This window comes from Amia ocellicauda, chromosome 11 (genome assembly GCF_036373705.1).
Source record: "Amia ocellicauda isolate fAmiCal2 chromosome 11, fAmiCal2.hap1, whole genome shotgun sequence".
NCBI classification, from domain to species: domain Eukaryota; kingdom Metazoa; phylum Chordata; class Actinopteri; order Amiiformes; family Amiidae; genus Amia; species Amia ocellicauda.
The window spans coordinates 13,956,590-13,975,159 of NC_089860.1; the positions used below are offsets into that span (position 1 = coordinate 13,956,590).

Genomic DNA, 18,570 nt, shown 5'->3' on the forward strand with positions numbered 1-18,570 from the left:
TAATCTCAGTGCTCATCTTAAAGGGGAACTCCACTGAAAATCCATCATTTCTCAGGTTATTCTAGAAGTAGACACATTCTGTGGAGTGAGCTTTTCATGTGCAGCTCATTCCATGTAACCTGAGAAATGATGGCTTTTCGGTGGAGTTCCCCTTTAAGCGATTTCCAAAAGCGCACAGGGTTTCGCTGGAAGTCCAGAAGTGAAACACTGGTTGATTTATTTTCATGTTCACCTTTTCTTTTATCATGGTCAACATATGCACCTGTCTTACTTCCAAAGACTACACTTGTACAGGCTGATGGCTTCTATTATTATTTTTTATTTTGTGTGTCCATTTTCTTTCCCAGGAAACGTTACTTTCCATCTGCAGAACAGCAGGAGGGCAACGGACTACCTGAGCTAAAATGACTAAGGTTTAATTTGTTCTCCACACAAAAAGAAATGCTAAAATGAGAAATGCAAAAATAACCAAATTAAATTCCTACCTATTAAATAATGTCAATCTCGAATTTCTAATCATCATTAGTCTCTAACAATTTTTTTTTTTACTAGGACTAATGGCAACTTGGACAAGCCTCACGATCATAAATACTGCCACTGTGCAAAGCTTACTCATGTACAGTTTAAAATAACTCAAGCAATAATTGTTTCTTTGCCCACTTAATATTTTTGGATATTGCATTTATTTTTTCATTAATCTCCACCTATACAAGAATTCGACTTAAGCTAAAAGAACACATGATTGCTCACTCAAATTGTAATATTGTGTTTATATCTTAATGTTTATAATGCCAGACATGTTTGTGTTGTTGCGAGAAAACAAGGGCACTCTTAATAGACAGATAATAGATGGAATGTGCGAATAAATTTGATAAAATTAAAATCTGAGGAAAGTCTTTGAAGTCTTGATAAAGCATTTATTTTCTGAACTTTTACTTCAAGTTTTATGCATTTTTGACTGCTAGCCATAACCTAATGGGTCTTATATAATTTTATTGCTGTGGAACATGCAGAAAGAAAAAAAAAAAAAAAAAAAAAAAAAATGCTTTTCTTGCGGTGCCTTTAACAGCTCGCTGCAAAATGTGACATTGCGGAGACTCACTCAAGTATAAGGTTAATGGGTTCCTGATTTCTGTGTAAACAACATGTTATAGGATTTATTGATAATTACACCAGTGCTAAAAGAAGGCCCTAGGCTGGATTTATACATTTCAGAAAATCTGCAGACAAGTTCCAGGTGTTGAAGAGTTAAGAAGGAGCCAGCAGGACTGGATAATTAAACTACTGCGAAGCAATAGGTTTTTTGCAATGGTATGAAGTTGAACAGACTCCTTTGCTTTGGTTTTTGGGTCTCTCTCCCCATCATGGTAGTATTCCAAAAGGGGGACATCTATAGTAGCCCCAGTCTCTCTACAAGACTGATGAATTAAGGCCAAGGGACACCAATAAAAGGCACTATTACAAAAATAAAAAATGGCTCAAAGAGAATATATTCAAACAGGCATCACAACTGCTTTGTTTGTACACCAAGACGAGCTGCTGTCAGTGACCACTGCCTGATTTTTATTTTATTTGTTTCAGTTATTAAACAAAAACTAAGACGTGTGGTAAGATATATGCTTGGAACGAGACAGAAAAACCAAGGAACGTATCAGAGAACAAATGTGTGACATCCGATAAAGAATGAACATTTTAATTTACACATCAGAAATGAGACGCTAAACAGATTAAAGATTGATGTATGCAAATAATCCTCTAACGAGTTCATTTTAACTAACAAATGAAACCACGTCGTGAACGGTTAAAGATCATTTCAGTTAGATTTGCTAGCTAAGTGCAGGCAGAGAGAGAACTTATTTGGAGTTTACTTTTAAACCAAACCTAAAACTGTCATAATAGGTTTAGATAATCACTCAAGAATTTTAAACTTGCTTCGGCTCATGCAACACATACTGTATCCTCAGAATCTCCTTTTTCACCCAACACTGGCTATCTGTCTAGACGAATTTTCACTGCAGCCGAGTATAAGTCTATGTAATTCAAACGTTTGACTAAATCCTACATTGCAGTGCATAGGCTTTTTATTTGAGTATATATTGTAGGAACAGGTGAATACTTCTGAAAGCAAATGGGAAACAATTATGTTGTTTTCTCTGTGAAGCAAAATATAATTTGTTGCACTAAGAGGGAAAAGAAGAGAACAAAACAGAATTAGTCGTGCGTGTTGAGAAATTTCTTACCAACAATTAGGCAAGTTAAGTGTGATGCTCCCCCCGATGCTTTCTCCAAAGCACAGGTATCCGATAGTTCCCAGACTGATGTACAAAAATGTTACAATTCCCATCCCTGTGTAAAGAACTTTACTGAAAGACCTAGGGTTCTGCATTTTGTTTTCAAGTGGGAGTACCTGAAAAAAAAGGAACCAACTTTAATCCCCATTTTAACATCTAGCATTCTTTAGGGGTGCTTTAGACAAAGACAAATGGCTTAAACCTGAGAAACAAAGATCTTCGGTAATCAATTTACCAATATTTTGACAGATCATTAAGTCACGATTTCTAAAAGCAAGTGAATGCATGTTTGTTTCTTTTGTTTCCAAATTCAGTTTCAATTTCCTTTTTATTTTCAGCAGTACGATTATTACTTACCACTCCAATCCCCTCAAAAGCAAATATTGCTGTTCCAAAAAAGAGAGGGTAATCCTTAGCATTGCCTACATATGGTAGTGTAACCGGTGATGGGATGTGCTGAAAGACAGAAATGCAAGAAATAAATCAACCTTTAAATCACCTCGAAAGCAACTTCCGTACACAGAAAAACACAAGCCCTGAACACACATCTCTGAATTTCTTGCAGGTTTTAAAATTCTCTGCATGTCCCTATTCTCTATATAGATGTTGTTATCTATAACTATATTGTTATCATATGCAATTGTAATTATTAAAACAGTGAACAAGGATGATTTATTGCTTTGTATTATTTTTATATTCTTATAAGTCAATATTCAAAGGTACAGAATGGTGGAAGTGATAAGTTACAGTGCTGAAGAATTTATCAATATATATTTATATACTCTTTATTCAACCAGAAAGATGCACTGATAGGAATGTGTGTGAATTAGAGAGACATGGGAAAGGGCTCCCCCTGCTGTACTCCGAACAACTCCCATCAGCCACCTGGATTTCCTAAGATGCCTTTTTATGTGTATGTGACATTTATGTGTATACTTACACTTAAGGAATAATAATAAATCAAGACAAGGCTGCCACACATTGCCACGTTAGCTGCGAAAGAAAATGGGGCCAGAAATTTGAGATTGCGGGTGAACACCAGCAGAATAATAAAGGGCAAAAAGCACAGCATGTACAGTCGGGAATCAAAGCTGGGCACGATGACGGCGGTCTGGTTGGAATGGCAGTTGTTGGTGGTTCCATTTGCTGCTTCTACTATCTAGACAGAAAAACAGAAAGTGATGAAGGTAAAAATAACACTTGCCTGATTTGCATTTTCCAGGTAGTTAAAAATAATATTATCAAGTCATGCAGATGGTTTTTAGAGAAGTAGGTTTTGAAGAACTGTTAAAGAGTTCATATAAACCTTTCAATAAAATATAAAAACACTTTTCTTACTTAAAATTGGCAAATTTAAACAATGTATGCAACTTCTGAATGCATTGTCAGTGACCTTGTGACCTTGAAACCTGGAGCACAAACCCAACCCCTCTGACAGTAAAGCCCTAATATTATTACGCTTTCTACATTTTTTGTTAAATCATATTCAATCATTTTGGGATGATGACAAGTAAAGGAATTATAATGGTTTTATCCATGAAAACCGTATACACCACAATAACTAGAAATGTGTGATATTAGTCAGAAATATGAAAAGTCAATCCGAACTTTCACCTTCCCAATAGTATCTAACAGGGGACTTGTTTGCAAATCCATTTTGATTCCATAAAAAAAAAAATCACATTAATTGGAGGAGTTTATAGTTTAGTACCAAAAAAGCAGTAACTTGAGAAACTAGAAATCAAACCAAAGACCATATGGCTCATAATAAAGGAAAACAGCGTCCTCTTGTGGCAGTAGTAGCACATTAATACAACATGAATGTTCTGTATATTTCCTCTACATTTTATGTCTTGAGTAACTCTAAACTCTTGTAAAGGTTTTCTACCAAGAAACAAGTCAGAAGAGTCAGCCAAAGATTGACCATATTTAGTAACACATCTAAAGATAAAAAAAAAGATTTGCATTACTGACTGTAAATGTAGAAAAATAGGGATGTCTTTTTAATAGCTTTAAGGCAGGACACTACAGCATCTTTAAACAGATTAAAGTTCATCTATCAGATGCCATTAGCCTGTAGAAATACCATGACAGTTAAATTGCTGGAAAATGAATCTCACCTGCTTAACATTGTCACTGAGGAATACAAAATAAACACAGCAAAAGCCCAGCTGGGTGACAATCAGAAAGAAATTAACCAGTCGCCTGAAATAAAAAACAGAGACGAGAAAAGGTTGTGAAAAAATCCAAATAGAATACTGCATTATTTGAGTTAAAGGTGTACTACAGTTACTTATGTAATAATTAAATAAAATTGTGTGAAAAAGAAATATCACTCCTAAATACAAGCTAGACTAGTATGAAGAACACTTAAGTCAATGTGAGAAACATCTCATAATATATTCAAAGATAAAGAATAGGTCTCAACAATGTGACGTTCAAATGGCATCTAACACAGCCGTTAAGTACATGTAATATAATAATACATTTTCGATAAATATATTATTTAAGGATGACTATTTTCACAGATAAGATTCTAATATATAGAGCAAACAAATACAATTTAACCTTTTGAACATTTTGATTCCCTATTTAAAGCTCAACAAAGCAAAAAGGATAGCCTTGGAAGCAGTATTCAGTAAAAAGCTGCGCTTGCATAATCAAAGATTTTTCTCAATGTAGTTGACTTGTAAGGTAAATAAAATATTACAAACAATTCACCATAATAGTGAAGCTCCACTGCTTATCCACAGAGAGTTGTGTTTAAGTTGAGGTGTTTCAATGCAAACACTTAATACAAAATCTTGAGCAGAAACAGAAGGACAAGTCAATAGAAATGTTAAGTAAACCAATCAAAAGTTCAACCCTTCTGCCAATCACAAATTAAGAACACAGCACTTCATAGCAGGTCTGGATTAGCTTTGCAGAATCTTACCTTCCCCACACGGATCGTCTCTGCAACCAGGGAACAGGACCACTCTCCAAACTGTATTCCACAGCTTCTCCATAATCCAGAAAAGGTTTCCCCATCCTAAAAAGCAGGTAATATTTTAACACAAGCTGCCTGAAATGTGTTGGAACTGCAGACACCATGAGCACATCCTCCAAGACAGAAACCTGGTCAGAAACCTGGTCTGTTATTAAACCATGACTGGGACAGTAAAGGCTGTTGCCCACTGGATCCGATACATAATTTGTATCCGTTATCCAAAAAGTTGTCCATTAAGGACATTGCACATTGGGTCCATTAAAACCACCTTTTCTGTTTCTTGCGGTGGTGTGCCTCTCACAAGCTACACCACGGTTTCTTTACCTCCTCAACTACAAATATGTTTTAATTGGTCAATGTCATTTTTAACACACGTAAAACCGGATTGAATCGAACTGGTTTCGATGCCAAAACTGACGCATCACTGTCATACGACGACTACGAACACAGTGTGCAAGGTGGGATAGAGAACGTGCACATGTTTGTTTTTTTCTCTTTTCATGCACATAAAAATCAGATGCTTCATCGGATCCAGTGTGCAAGGGCCCTAACACTGAAGGTCAGAGTTTGAGAACGGACATCTTAATCTTGCCACACTGACTGGCCAGCCACTAAACAGGGATTCAGCTAGGCCACTTTTACACGGAGAGATGCGACACCCAGAATGTAGCATGTTTGTAGTACAGCCTGAAGAAAATCCCTAAACACTGTACATGGACTACTTTTAGAGCAGGCATCTGAATCACTCCATTTGGTTTTAACTGCAGTATGTATTTATTATTATTTATTAGCAAAAAACTGAAATTGCCCAACTGGTTAAATCTCTCCTGGGAAACCTTAGTTGTTTTGTGTGCGTCACAGTTACCTGTAATACGAGTTGAGTAACAGCAGCTTTCCACCACAGAGAGGGAGGGATATAGTTCCCCATTGGGGCGACAATCACACACAAGAATTACTTCTTAAGCAAGAGTTACAGCCTCACTGCTGTAGACATCACCCAGCAGGTTCATTTAAACCTCATACAGAATTGCTTTTGCAAATGTGGAATATATTCAGACACATCAATGCAAATTAATAAGTCAATCAAATCAAATAACTATAAGGCCTTACCTGGCACTAACATGATGGGAGCACTTCACCAGAAGGTCCATACAATGAACAGCCACTACTCCCATTACAAACAGACTCAGAGGTCCCAACTGAATGAAAAAAAAGTCAAACCTTTATTTATGTTTATGTGGAGTCATATTCTTTTTCTTTTTTTAATTACTTATTACATATGACTTTTTTATTGTTTAAACATTAAGTAAATGTTTCAGTCAGGTTAAAGATTGCTTGAGTAACAATAATACATTAAAAGCAAATAAACAAATAAATACATACATACATACAGCATAACTGGCAAAATGGGGATGGATTAAACATACGATACAAATGGTAAAAACTTAAAAAAAACATTTGCTAGATGGGTTAGACATGCAGATGAAAATGTGTTTTGTTCGTGAAAAGTCTTAAAGAGAGTACATTTTAATGATATTTCAAATGAGTCAATGAGGATATTCTTAAAGATTAAACTGAATATATTAAAATAGACTGATATTATATTGTTTTCCTAATTAAACTTGAAGGCAGTGGCAAAAACAAAAAGTAAATCTCTGAACTCATCCCTGTTGTCCTTCATGATCATGTTTCATATTCCCATTATCTGAAGATTATTCAATTTAAAAACCTTTATCTTCCCTAAGGCAAGTGGCATATTGCAGGAAATATTTTGTTCAAGGATTCATATCCAACAGATAACATTTTTCAATTCAATTATGAAAACACAAAAGATGAAAAAATATAAAAAAAGGTTCTCAATAGGCAGAAGTGATTCCCTTTAGCCACTCTTAACTGAACATATGTACTGAAGGAAAGTGAAAGTGAAGGATTTGTGAAATCCCCAAAGCATTTACAAGCATTTGTGTAGAAAAATAACAAACTATAGCAAAGGATTGATAGCACAGTGAATGTATTAATTTGCCTTTGTAGACATTATAAATTCCAGTTTAATAGCCAGCTCAAGTACCAGAGAAATGACATGGATTTGCCTCGTAGTGCCTTGGAAAGACTTGGGAACAAAATAATTGGACTGAACCATAGTAACAAACTAACAGTGTCTTACAGAGGAGTAACAAAATACCTTGTGAATATTATTTGGCAATTGTGTCTTTTGTAATTGCAATTGTAAATTGGCTGATTGCATTTGTAGAGCTCCTTACCACAAGCCCTGCATTCCTCACAGCCAAAGGAAGCCCCAGCAACCCTGTGCCGATATTGCCCTTCAACAAGTGGATCAGCGTCGGCAGGAATCTGGAAGAAGAGAGAGAGGAGAGAGGAGAGAGAGATCACATTTAACATGAGCTCCTAAATTAATATTACATACTCCTTTAGAATATGAAAACCAAGAAAACCAATGAAACAGTGTCACACCAATGGACTTGGTGTTCGGCCATCTCAGGCATTCCATTTTAACTCACTGGACTGCCAGTGGATAGACTCGAGGAATAGCATTCTTATAAATTCACTTCTGTGATGACATGCCAGGAATTTGAGAGTGGACTTCTACTAATTAGTCTTAAAATTATCAATAACAGTCATACCAGTTGACATTGATCAAGCTTAGTTCCAATAATACTTTTCATATAGTTTAGATAAACAGTGTCATATAGTAAAAGGCTTTGTATTTAATCAAAATAAAATAAACGTACGATTGGTTTCTGCTCCATGGAAAGCAAAAACATCACGCCACACCAACTACCCATGTAAATGCCTGTATGTACATGTGAAACTGTTTAACATGTATTACTAATGCTTTAGCAATACTTATTCTGGCCATGCCAATAAAGCTATCTGAATTTGAGAGAGTCGCATACCATTGATGTCAAAGTGCTACAGAACTTTATCCTGAAGATCATGAATCAAAGCAGACTGCAATCTGAAGAACTTGTTGTTTTGTATAATTGCATGATTTATATTTTACTATTAAATCAAATGTTTTGTTTTACGATTACAAACTTAAGCTATGATATTAAGTACATTTAGGACAATTGATAACAGGATGTGGTTTACTGACTATTCTTGTATGTCTTGGCTGTGGTACAAGCAACCAGTCATTTCTAAGCATCTCAGGTACCCATGTACCAAAACTATGTGTACTTTTGTATCAAAATAACAAGCTGTTTTTTGGCAAAAGAGTTGAGACTCCCACCTTTGCGTTTTACAATAAAACTGTCTGTCAACCTATACAGTCTGAGGGAAATTCCCAAAGACCCTCTTGCCTTGCAGATTCTTGATTAAACCAAGTCTGATTATAACAGAGACTCTTCAATTAATTAAAGGTTCATCAGAACAACCTGTCATTCCATCTCAGCTCTGCATGAATTATAATACATGTATTGACTTTTGTGTTGTCCTGCTCTCTGTTCATTGGCTAATTCAGGCTACCTACAAAACCTTTAAGGACCATGGATATTCAGAACCAACGTTTTATTTTGCCAGATATAAACAGATTCCTAGAAAAGGTGCCGCTTCTGTTGTTGGAACCGAGCTCTTTCAACTTCCAGGCACGCAGCTAGGAGTAATTCCACACCAAAATGATATTGTTATTCACTATACTTCACATTTCCTATCATTGCACTCAAGTATAAGTCATTTTTATTCATTTTTAACCTATTTCACATTGTAACCAAGCATAGACTGTAGGCTACATGATCACACCAATAGGAAATTAATTTAATAAATTAACCTGTCACTCTGTGAGCACTAAGCAAGTTCCATGGTGTTTAATTCCTTTCAAACTATGAGCAAAGTGCATCTGCAGATGTGCACTTGTGATGTGAACAGGGGCAGATGAAAGGATGACTCACGATTGCAAACTAGAACACAGCACTCAATGCCGTTTTCCATGCTTTCAATCTCCTTACATAAGACACTTTAATGTTGTCAGTGTCGCCGTGTTTTCTGATCCAATCTCAATATACAGTAATTACCACAAATATGGAGGGTTGCCTGTTAAAACTATCCAACTCAATATAATCTCATATAAAATGACCCTACAATGACACTACAATGAACCATTGTAAATGCACAAAAATAAAATAAAAAAAGGAGTATGGGCAGGTCTGATACACCGAATGTCTCGCATAGCTTTTGTACAGCACAGCATCCTGCGTCGGCGTAATTAATAGTTGCATGTGATTAACTGTCCAATCGTAATGCTTACGTAGTTCCAGTTCTCCCCCCAATCCTCTCGTACTGGTTCTGGCCATCAGAAGGTCCTGGCGAATGACTGGGAGACAAAGCAGTCTCCTCGGTGGGAGTGTCGGATCTGCTCAACGACATTTTTCCTGGGGGACAAACAAATAAACACACAATTGGATACATAAATAGTTAGAACACTCAAAGCTGTTTCAATGCAAAAATATAAATGAGCCTGGAGGTAATGCCAAAATGTTTTTTTCCCCAATAAAAAACATGACCAGAATTTGAATTATGTATCTGGGTGTCTTCACAGTAAAGATCTTAGATTGCAGGCAATGTAGTTAATAATGGTTTCAAGCATTTAAGCATTTTTAACATGTCAGCACTGCTTCTACAAGAAAATGCAGGTCTTTGGCAGGTCTATGACTAACACAGTAGTTTGCTATGACATAACTTGTATCCATTAACAATTTTTTTTTATACATGTAAGCAGTTTGAAGCATTCAAGTATTCTGACTCATGGCAATAATGCAAATAGTGAAATTAGAAAGAGCTACTGGATATCTGGGCCTCAGTGAAACGTAACTGAAAATCATTTTTAAAAACTGAAACAATAGTATAAAACGTCCATCATACACTTTTTGAGCAATACTGAGGCAGAGCTCGGACCAACTCCACCTACCATAAAAGTAGGTGACTCTCGAAACACAGAGTGCACAAAATATAGGAAAAATACAAAGAAATATGTTTTATCGGTTTATATTTATATTGTCACAACATTATGCACATCGTTTTTCTTTTTTTTTTAGATCAGCTTATTGATTAAGGGGTTGTCATGCAGTATTTTGTAAGTTTATTAATTATATTTTGATAGAATTAGGCCTAGCTCCTATATGTAAGAAGATACACAAACAACCGGCAAGATATGATGCACTTTGTGTTGCTTTTCAATAAAACTAATTTTGCACCTGGTATAGCTATGTAAACATATCATATATGAATTATAAGAGTTATTCTACTGTTAAAGAAACACACACCTTGTAAAGCTTCAAATGAATAGTAAGTTATCATTTCTTGTTTCTGTATCACTTCCATTTCACAATTATCAGCAGAATGCTTTTATAATGTCAGTGTCAAATGTGAAGTGAGATGAAAAAATCCAATTAAGATCAGCATAATGCAAAATACTAAAAGCGCTAACAAACATATATAGGGAAATTTTCTGGACTTCAACCTTTCAAATTCTCTTTAAAATATTCCCCAAATCGAGTTGTACTTGTACCTTTACTACTCATCCCTTATAGATTGTGTGTGCTCCACAGAAATCAGGAATGGCAGTTAAAAGATACGTAATGTTTTTACAGCGGTCTGCAAGTTTTAAATGATTGTTGTTGTTTTTTTGAATCAAAGTTTAATCCCATTAAAAATTCAGGAAAAACATAAATATTGCTTATTGGTTTATAATATATGCTAAAATATTCCTAGTACTGAAAGAGGAAAGACAGAGAGGAACCGAACCTTGTTTAATAATCGGACTGATGAAGGCAGAGGTCGACCCAAGATCCTCTTTTTGTTAAAAGATTGGAAACATGCTTAAATATACACCCTAAATTGAAATGCAATTATCCTTCACCTAAATTAAACACCTACACTTCTTCATTCATAGGTCATTAAACTTGAAATAAATGGGTTACCATTGACACTACTGGCATTATCTGAAGTCATTTGTAGTCCTGTGGGTGCCACTTCACTGTTACTTCCTTCTTACTGTGCGAGATCAAACAGACCCCTCTGCATCCAGAAAACAGTCTCTATAACAAATACAAAACAAACTATGATTTCTCTGCTTGGATATCAAAGGCAAGCATAGACAGTGCATAATGTTCATTATAGATGTTGCAAACCTATATAATTTCTCTGATGTTCAATATTTAATCTTATAAATAACTAATACAAAGATAAGTATCTGACATGGTTAGGCAGCTTTGTACTTAATTGTAATGTTAATCTATCTCAGAAAAACTTTTGTCATGCTGCAACTGTTATCTCAACCGATAACAATAAGCATTTTAGCCAAGAAGGCTGATCTCTGAGGACTGTGTGATGATAATCATACTTATAGCTAATGTCACAACTTTAAGCCTCCCATCTGAACAAAGTAAGCTGTATGAGTTTTGATCAGATGGAATCAAATATTTAGAATTTAGACACTTTAATAAATGTATAATGAAAAGTTAAACAGAAACGGTACATTACATTTGGAAGCTGGGTTTTTTTATGAGGAACTTTGACCTTGCTCAAATGTGTGTGCACCTTGTGTTTGTGCCCAGTGGCATTAGATGATGTTCAAAATGTAATTACATCATGTGCCTAAGCATATGTTTGTACAGCTGTGAAGTAATTGAACTTCCATTATATTGTATTACATTATGAAGACAGACAAAGCCTGTTAACATAACACACATTTAATATGTTTTTAAATTAACCAGAAAGTCTCAGTTCTATTGCACACACCTGACTTTTAATAAGCAAGTCTAAATCTATCCTGAGGAGTTCTAGGAGAAGCTTGCAGGCACATTGCTTGAGAGCGAATATTACAACTGTGAACACACAGTCCATTCTGGGTGTAATATGGCTCATTTGGACACCCACATTTAACTTGCACCGTCTAAACACCATGATGATCCCTCCGATTGATCCTCAAGGCTTTAAGTTGCTGCATCTGTACATTTTGTGCCTGTTTCACTCCACTGCACTCAAGTAACTGCTGCCACGTTTTGCTCTTCCTTGATCTAAATTGAATCATGCACTGTATTTTATACTTACTCTCAGTTAAATGTATTCTTATTAGGACTGAAGTTGTATATTTTACTTTCTTGCTTTTTTTGTTCGTTTACTTTTCTTTCTAGAAGTGTGCATATTTTGTCAAAATTGCAAATCACTGGGTGAGAACATCATTAAAAAAAAAAAAAACAACCCAACATCTACATTTTCTCCATAACGTGTACCTTAGACAAAGTATCTCCAAGTCAAAATCTACAAAGACAATGTACACCTCTGGAATAAGCATTTTCTTTCAATCTTACACACATTTCTCTTTTTCATTACCACAGTTTTGTTTTGTTTGTTACATTGTGTATGTGGTAAGACTGACCATCATTAATGACAGATAAATCAATACATATTTGACTTAACTCATATTGCTCAGAAAGTCTTTGGAAAAGTCAACCTGCATAAGTGATCAGTGGTTTCAAACTTCAAATATAAAAGCCAAAGCAATGCAGATAGAATGGCCAGTGGTGGAAAGGAGCAGTCATGTAAAACAATTGAATTTAGCACACATACACAGAAGACTGAAAAGTTGTCTTTAACTCAGAACCCATTTAAAACTGTGTCTATGTTGTTCTCACACCATTGATGATTGTTATAAGTGAACCCTGCAGTAGTCCACCCAATGTAATGTTAGTCTCTCAAAAATAATTATATTCATCCATGTTATCATCTGTATTAGCTCACTCTGAAGTGAGTGTATGGATTCCAGCAGGCACCCAAAAACAAAGGATAGAAATTACGGCTGAGGTTTAAAAACTCCTCCTCTGACAACAGATAATTGTATGTTCATTAGCACTCTAAAAATAAACTAGAAATGTCTGACACACACAGTACTGTAATGCAAATTGCAGTTCATGCATGGGTTGTATGCATGCAAAAGTGAAAGTCAGAAATTGTTCATAATAATAATAATAATAATAATAATAATTGAAATCCCAGACAATGTAAGATATGCTTATTTGCTATATTGATGCATGAGTATTTAACTATTTGTATTGAAATTTCCTGTTCAAAATATGAATTCAAAACACCATATGCTGCTTTATACTCAGAGAATATACCTATTTTTGGATCGGTTAGTCTACATTACAGATATTTCAAAAATAATAATAATGAAGCATTTATTCGAGACCTTTGTCTACCTGTGCCAGTCTGAATTACAACATAATTAATTTGAATACAAAATAATGACTATTCTATGGAGTAACAGATGCTGATCGCACAATGTCTGAGCACAGAGCGTCCTGTGTCAGTACCGGCTCTATTGCTACCGGCTCGTACATGTGAAAAACACTGACCCTGGTATCTGTAAACACATGTCACTATATATTCACTCCTGATGTCCCCATCTCCGAGAAATTAAATAGCGATAAACATCTCAGATCGGTTCATGTGACCATCGTCCAGTGCGTTGTATATTACCTTACAGATGCTGCAGCGCTGCTTTCACAACATGTTTTTGGGAGATGTTTTCAATTCACGCTCCCCTGGCTGAAATTCAGATTTGCCAGATCTGGTGTTGCGTTTCCTCATTCATACTCGCCCTGGTCACATGACCTGCGCTCACACGTCGCTCAGCTGATCTGAGCCTCGACTCCAAACGGGATCCTGCGCCTGACGTCCCGGTCTGCGCAGGCGCAACGTAGGCAGCACAAGTTTGAGAGGATCTGCGCAGTAGGACCTCCATCAAATATAGAGACGGCGTTTCTAACAAGCCCGTTTAAAAGCTCATCAGGCAGACATCAAATAGACGGCCATGTATGCATATACAGTCCTCCCTTAACAAAGCAAAACAAAACAAACGCACATATTCACTGTTTATTACATTATGGCATCTCATAGTCATTCTAGGGATAATTATCAAATCGATGCTACTGCCACCTAGTGTGCGAGTGTAATTAACACCACCATTTTCCTGTGAATAACATTAGCAGAGGACTATATCAACACGTGAAACACGTTATTCAATTACTATGACTATTGTTGTGATGGCTGCACGGCTGTTTTTAACGTCCTTCCGGGATCAGAATTGCTCTCCACGCTGTCTGCGCTACGTCACGTCCGGCGCAGACTTCGCGAACGACACTGAAGTCTGCGTGACCTCATGACGTCCTTTCCGGCTGAGGTCACGCACATGACAAACGTGCTATAGTCCTGTGTTTACAGTGGGGGGGTTGCAGAGGCTGCGTATAGGAACAGATTGCACTGCTTCTGTGTAATGAAACTTTGCTGATACTGACAGTCGAGTAGAAGAGGTTGCACATTCTCCAAAGGACTACGAAACATGACGGTAAGTAGCCTACAATACAATGGAAACATTGATGATTACGTGTCTATGGGTATTAGTCCAGTGGTTAGCAGTCCAGGCCCTCAGATGACACCCTGCTATAACAGCAGTGTCTGATGTGGGCATGTTGTATCTTTGACAGAAGCACGAATTCTTTGTGGACATGACGTGTGAGGGCTGCTCCGGCGCCGTCACTCGGGTTCTCCGCAAACTGCAAGGCAAGTGGCACTGATGCTGTTTTATTCGCTTAAAAATGGAGCTATGGATGTGTTTACACTTGTGCATAGACTTTTTTTTCATGTTGTACCCCTTGAAAGGAGCATCTTCTGGAGCTACCAAGCATTTGATTGCAAACCAGCAAAGTGGTTAAGGGTTTGGTACAGAGCAGACTTGTTTTCGAGAGGAGAACACGGTGTGGAACAAAAACAAACTAAAAACATCAAGCTGCAAATGTATGTCGCGTCATGAGTTTATTAGAAAGATGCAGAGTGGCGAGATGTAAAATCTAATAAAGGTACAGACATTCAAATAATCGTATTTGTATTGTTCAAGCACTGAAGATCTGTCCAGCAAACGCGGAATTCTACGGGACATAGTTGTTAGATCGTGTAGCGTCACATGATTTATTAATGCAACTGTCAATTACTAATTCTTTGCATTGCACTCAGGCAATTATTAGTATTTGTGTAGCTTGTCGTGGTGCAGATTGATGACGTAACGCGTACTTCGCACTGTGTGCAAACAATACCGAGGATTCTGGAAGTCGTGCATTCTGGGAATTTCATTCAAATGGCTGCTTGAAGACGAATGCAAATTACGCCATTACAAGCCACGAATGAAGACATACTCTTCCTAATGTAAGAGTGACGAACCTAATTCCAAGAGAAAACAATTTCATTGAAAATTGTATAGATGTGTATTGATTTATGAAATCAAGCCACACTTCCATGAGCATTTGTGGTCTTTCAAGATGATCAGAGCAGTTTTTATTTAATAATGTCTTATTGGGCTATACATTTCTTGAACACTTCTAACTTGCTTGTCTTTTTTTTTTTTCTTTCCTTCTTCTTTCTTACAGATGTCAAGTTTGACATTGACCTGCCCAATAAAAAGGTTTTTGTCGAGTCGGAGCAGAGTTCAGAAGTTCTTCTTGAAACACTAAAGAAAACGGGGAAAACAGTTACTTATATTGGTGCAAAATGAAGAACTGTCCAAAAACAAGGTACACATGTCCAAGATTCTACTGAGAAATCATGAGTTTGGTTTTATAGTACCCTTTTCACCTAAATGTATAATGGAATATGATTTGAGGAATTTCACCCTTGCACTGATTGAGTGACATACTTTTGCAGCTGTTAATCTGAAACTCATAGTAGTTTGTGGTGGGGCCATCTAAGCTTTCACCACTACCTCCCAATCTCACAGGTGTCCAGACAGTAATTGCTCCCTGTTACATAACTTTCCTAGGAGATGTTCTTTAACTCTGCTCCACCTTATCCTTTGAAGACTTGCACAAATTTCAAACCTATACCCCAATAATTAAACAACAAATTATTGGTATTTTAAATGTAGCTATCATAACTTTAAATCATGTTGTTGTTGTTTTTTTACAATTCAGGTGTATAATTAAGTTGGCTTTCAGGCTTCAGATTTACTCTTGACTTAACGCATCAGCTTCACATACATTATGGGTCCTGCTAGTGGAACGAGTAGACCAGTTGTCACTGTTGTTGTCCATTATCTGGGCTCAGAGCGCCTAAAGAAGCATTAGTTAGCTTCTCTTTTCCACATGTTATACAGGAAATGTAGGTTTCCCATGCTTGTACAAAGGACTGCAGTGCGAAGTCAGGAGGAAATATCATAGGTTTACAATTTGGAGATAATTTGGTACTTTTTAGTTTTTTTACATGTGTAATTCAGATTTTTACCATATCATGTATTTTTGTTTGCGTAATAGGTTAAGCTTTACTTGTTTTTGTGTAGAACTCAATTTCCAGATAATTTGATATCTTCTCTCAGAAAAGTTCAGCCTTCATTCTCAGACTGATTTGCGGCCACTCTGCACATTTATAAACAGACTATCACTTCTCAAAGTATATCAGACACCTGTAACATTCTTGCAATTATTGACAAATGTATGATTCATTGTTGGCATCTGGGTCTTTTGTCCTCAGGTAACATGACCTTCCTGGTGATGTGCAGGAAAATTAAATGGTTGGGCTTCCTGTATACAGCATATTATATAAGCTGTCTGGAAACCATGCAGTTCTGACTTCATCACTGCCATTAGGTGAACTACGGGGGACCATTTAATTCTGCTTTCAAACCGCTTTAGTTCTCTCGATCTGCTTTCATGTGTGTGATCTATATTGTTTAAAAAATAAAGTAAACTAATGAAAAACTAATGACTTGTGTTTGGTGTGTATTTTTCATAAAGAGCAGTAAAATATTCAGTCTTAAGCAAGTGATTGCAGTTGTGAAATTGCTGATGTGAACCATGCAGGCTTCTGGGAGACGGTGCACAGGTTCTGCTCCCATTTCTGTTATTAGTTAAAATAGTGCCCTCAGATGTCTTTATGTAGTATTATAATTGAAAGGAAAAAATATATTTTTTCTGCTCCAAATGTTTTTACTTATATTCGCTAAAGCAAAATAATTTGATTTATACAGTTAAATATAATGTAAAATGATATTGGATGGGAAAAGTGAAAACAACTTTCTGATCTCCTTGCTGCTGTAATGACTATACTGCCTGGAGGGGAGGCAACCATTAGGCCTAGGCCCTAAGAGAGTAATTTTCTCCTACATGCCGTCCATAGGAGTTTTTTTGTTTTTCTCTCCTCCGTGCCTAAATGGTTTATTTACTTAAATGTTCACTCACTTTATTTTAGATCATGTAAAATGTTTACAGGTCTATATTTATTTTACTTTATTGTATCTATGTATTATTTTATTTTGCTGTACATTTGTTGCATGTTACCAGACTGTAAAGTGCTCTGTGGCTACCCTGCGAAGGGTGCTATACAAATAAAAAATGGATTGATTGATTGATTGTAGTTGGAGAGAGGGACTCCTGAATACCTCTTGAATGTATGCCCTTTCAAGGCAATGAAATAATCAAACACATTCACTCAGCCAAATTTATTATTACACGGGGCTCATGAACAGAGGTCACGACTAGATTACAAATATACAAGAATTACATCTAAATATCCTATTAAGCACGGATTAGAGCCCAATTAGCCAATTACCGGCTAATGACCAATTAGAGGCCGACTCGAGGAAAGCAGCGCGGCTCTCTCTGCTGGTGTGGCGGCTCAGCGGGCTCAGCTCAGCTTCCAACCCCACGGACTCGCAGGTAGAGCCCCTAGTCACTGTGGCCCCTGGCGCTGGCCTTACCGAATCACCAAGAGGCCCAGGTCTCTTAGCGAGGCTTAAGATTGTCAAGGCTCTACAACTAAAATGAACTAGCAAGAATGGTACTATCTCAGGATCATCCCATTGCAAAGGAAAAAGAGGCGGGACAGATTTGGAGAATTTGCTGATCCCCAGCTTTAGTACTACGTTTGTTGTTAGAACACTTTCAATGATCAATGTCACGGTGGGTTTTAAACAGTTCATGCTGAATAAAGGTCTAGATTTATTTTGGCACAAAAAGGTTTTCATGGCAATTTAAAACATTCACAATAGGGAACGACCTCACATTCCTATCACAAGGTGCATTAAAAGGCTTCTCTACAATAATTTGCTAAATACAGTGAGGGGAAAAAAGTATTTGATCCCCTGCTGATTTTGTACGTTTGCGCACTGACAAAGAAATGATCAGTCTATAATTTTAATGGTAGGTGTATTTTAACAGTGAGAGACAGAATAACAACAAAAAAATCCAGAAAAACGCATTTCAAAAAAATTATAAATTGTTTTGCATG

The 18,570-nt window shown here is 36.6% G+C and overlaps 2 protein-coding genes across 3 annotated transcripts in view; one reads left to right on the forward strand and one right to left on the reverse strand.

Annotated features, from left to right (window-relative positions):
- slc36a1 (solute carrier family 36 member 1) overlaps positions 1-14,390 on the reverse strand; it is a 71,093-nt gene extending 56,703 nt beyond the window's left edge. Inside the window, exons 1-10 of one of the 2 annotated variants that reach the window (XM_066716621.1) lie at positions 13,777-14,390; positions 11,217-11,333; positions 9,545-9,668; positions 7,542-7,632; positions 6,391-6,479; positions 5,227-5,322; positions 4,412-4,496; positions 3,232-3,450; positions 2,649-2,747; positions 2,241-2,407 (exon numbers count right to left, since the gene is read on the reverse strand). In XM_066716621.1, coding sequence (XP_066572718.1) covers positions 2,241-2,407; positions 2,649-2,747; positions 3,232-3,450; positions 4,412-4,496; positions 5,227-5,322; positions 6,391-6,479; positions 7,542-7,632; positions 9,545-9,668; positions 11,217-11,247 — 1,001 coding nt within the window. In that variant the 5' untranslated portion in view covers positions 11,248-11,333; positions 13,777-14,390. The remainder of the gene's footprint in view (positions 1-2,240; positions 2,408-2,648; positions 2,748-3,231; positions 3,451-4,411; positions 4,497-5,226; positions 5,323-6,390; positions 6,480-7,541; positions 7,633-9,544; positions 9,669-11,216; positions 11,334-13,776) is intronic. The other variant, XM_066716622.1, reaches the window with a different exon arrangement.
- Positions 14,391-14,458: 68 nt separating this feature from the next.
- Positions 14,459-17,046, forward strand: atox1 (antioxidant 1 copper chaperone). Its single transcript, XM_066716623.1, has 4 exons — positions 14,459-14,644; positions 14,784-14,859; positions 15,720-15,863; positions 16,816-17,046. Exons 1-3 carry the CDS (start codon positions 14,639-14,641, stop codon positions 15,842-15,844), a joined length of 207 nt encoding a protein of 68 aa, XP_066572720.1. The 5' UTR covers positions 14,459-14,638; the 3' UTR covers positions 15,845-15,863; positions 16,816-17,046.
- The last annotated feature ends 1,524 nt before the right edge of the window (positions 17,047-18,570 follow it).

Coding starts and splice junctions, on each gene's coding strand:
- atox1 (XM_066716623.1), top strand. Junction 14,860..15,719: donor GGTTCTCCGCAAACTGCAAG/GCAAGTGGCACT, acceptor TCTTTCTTACAG/ATGTCAAGTTTGACATTGAC.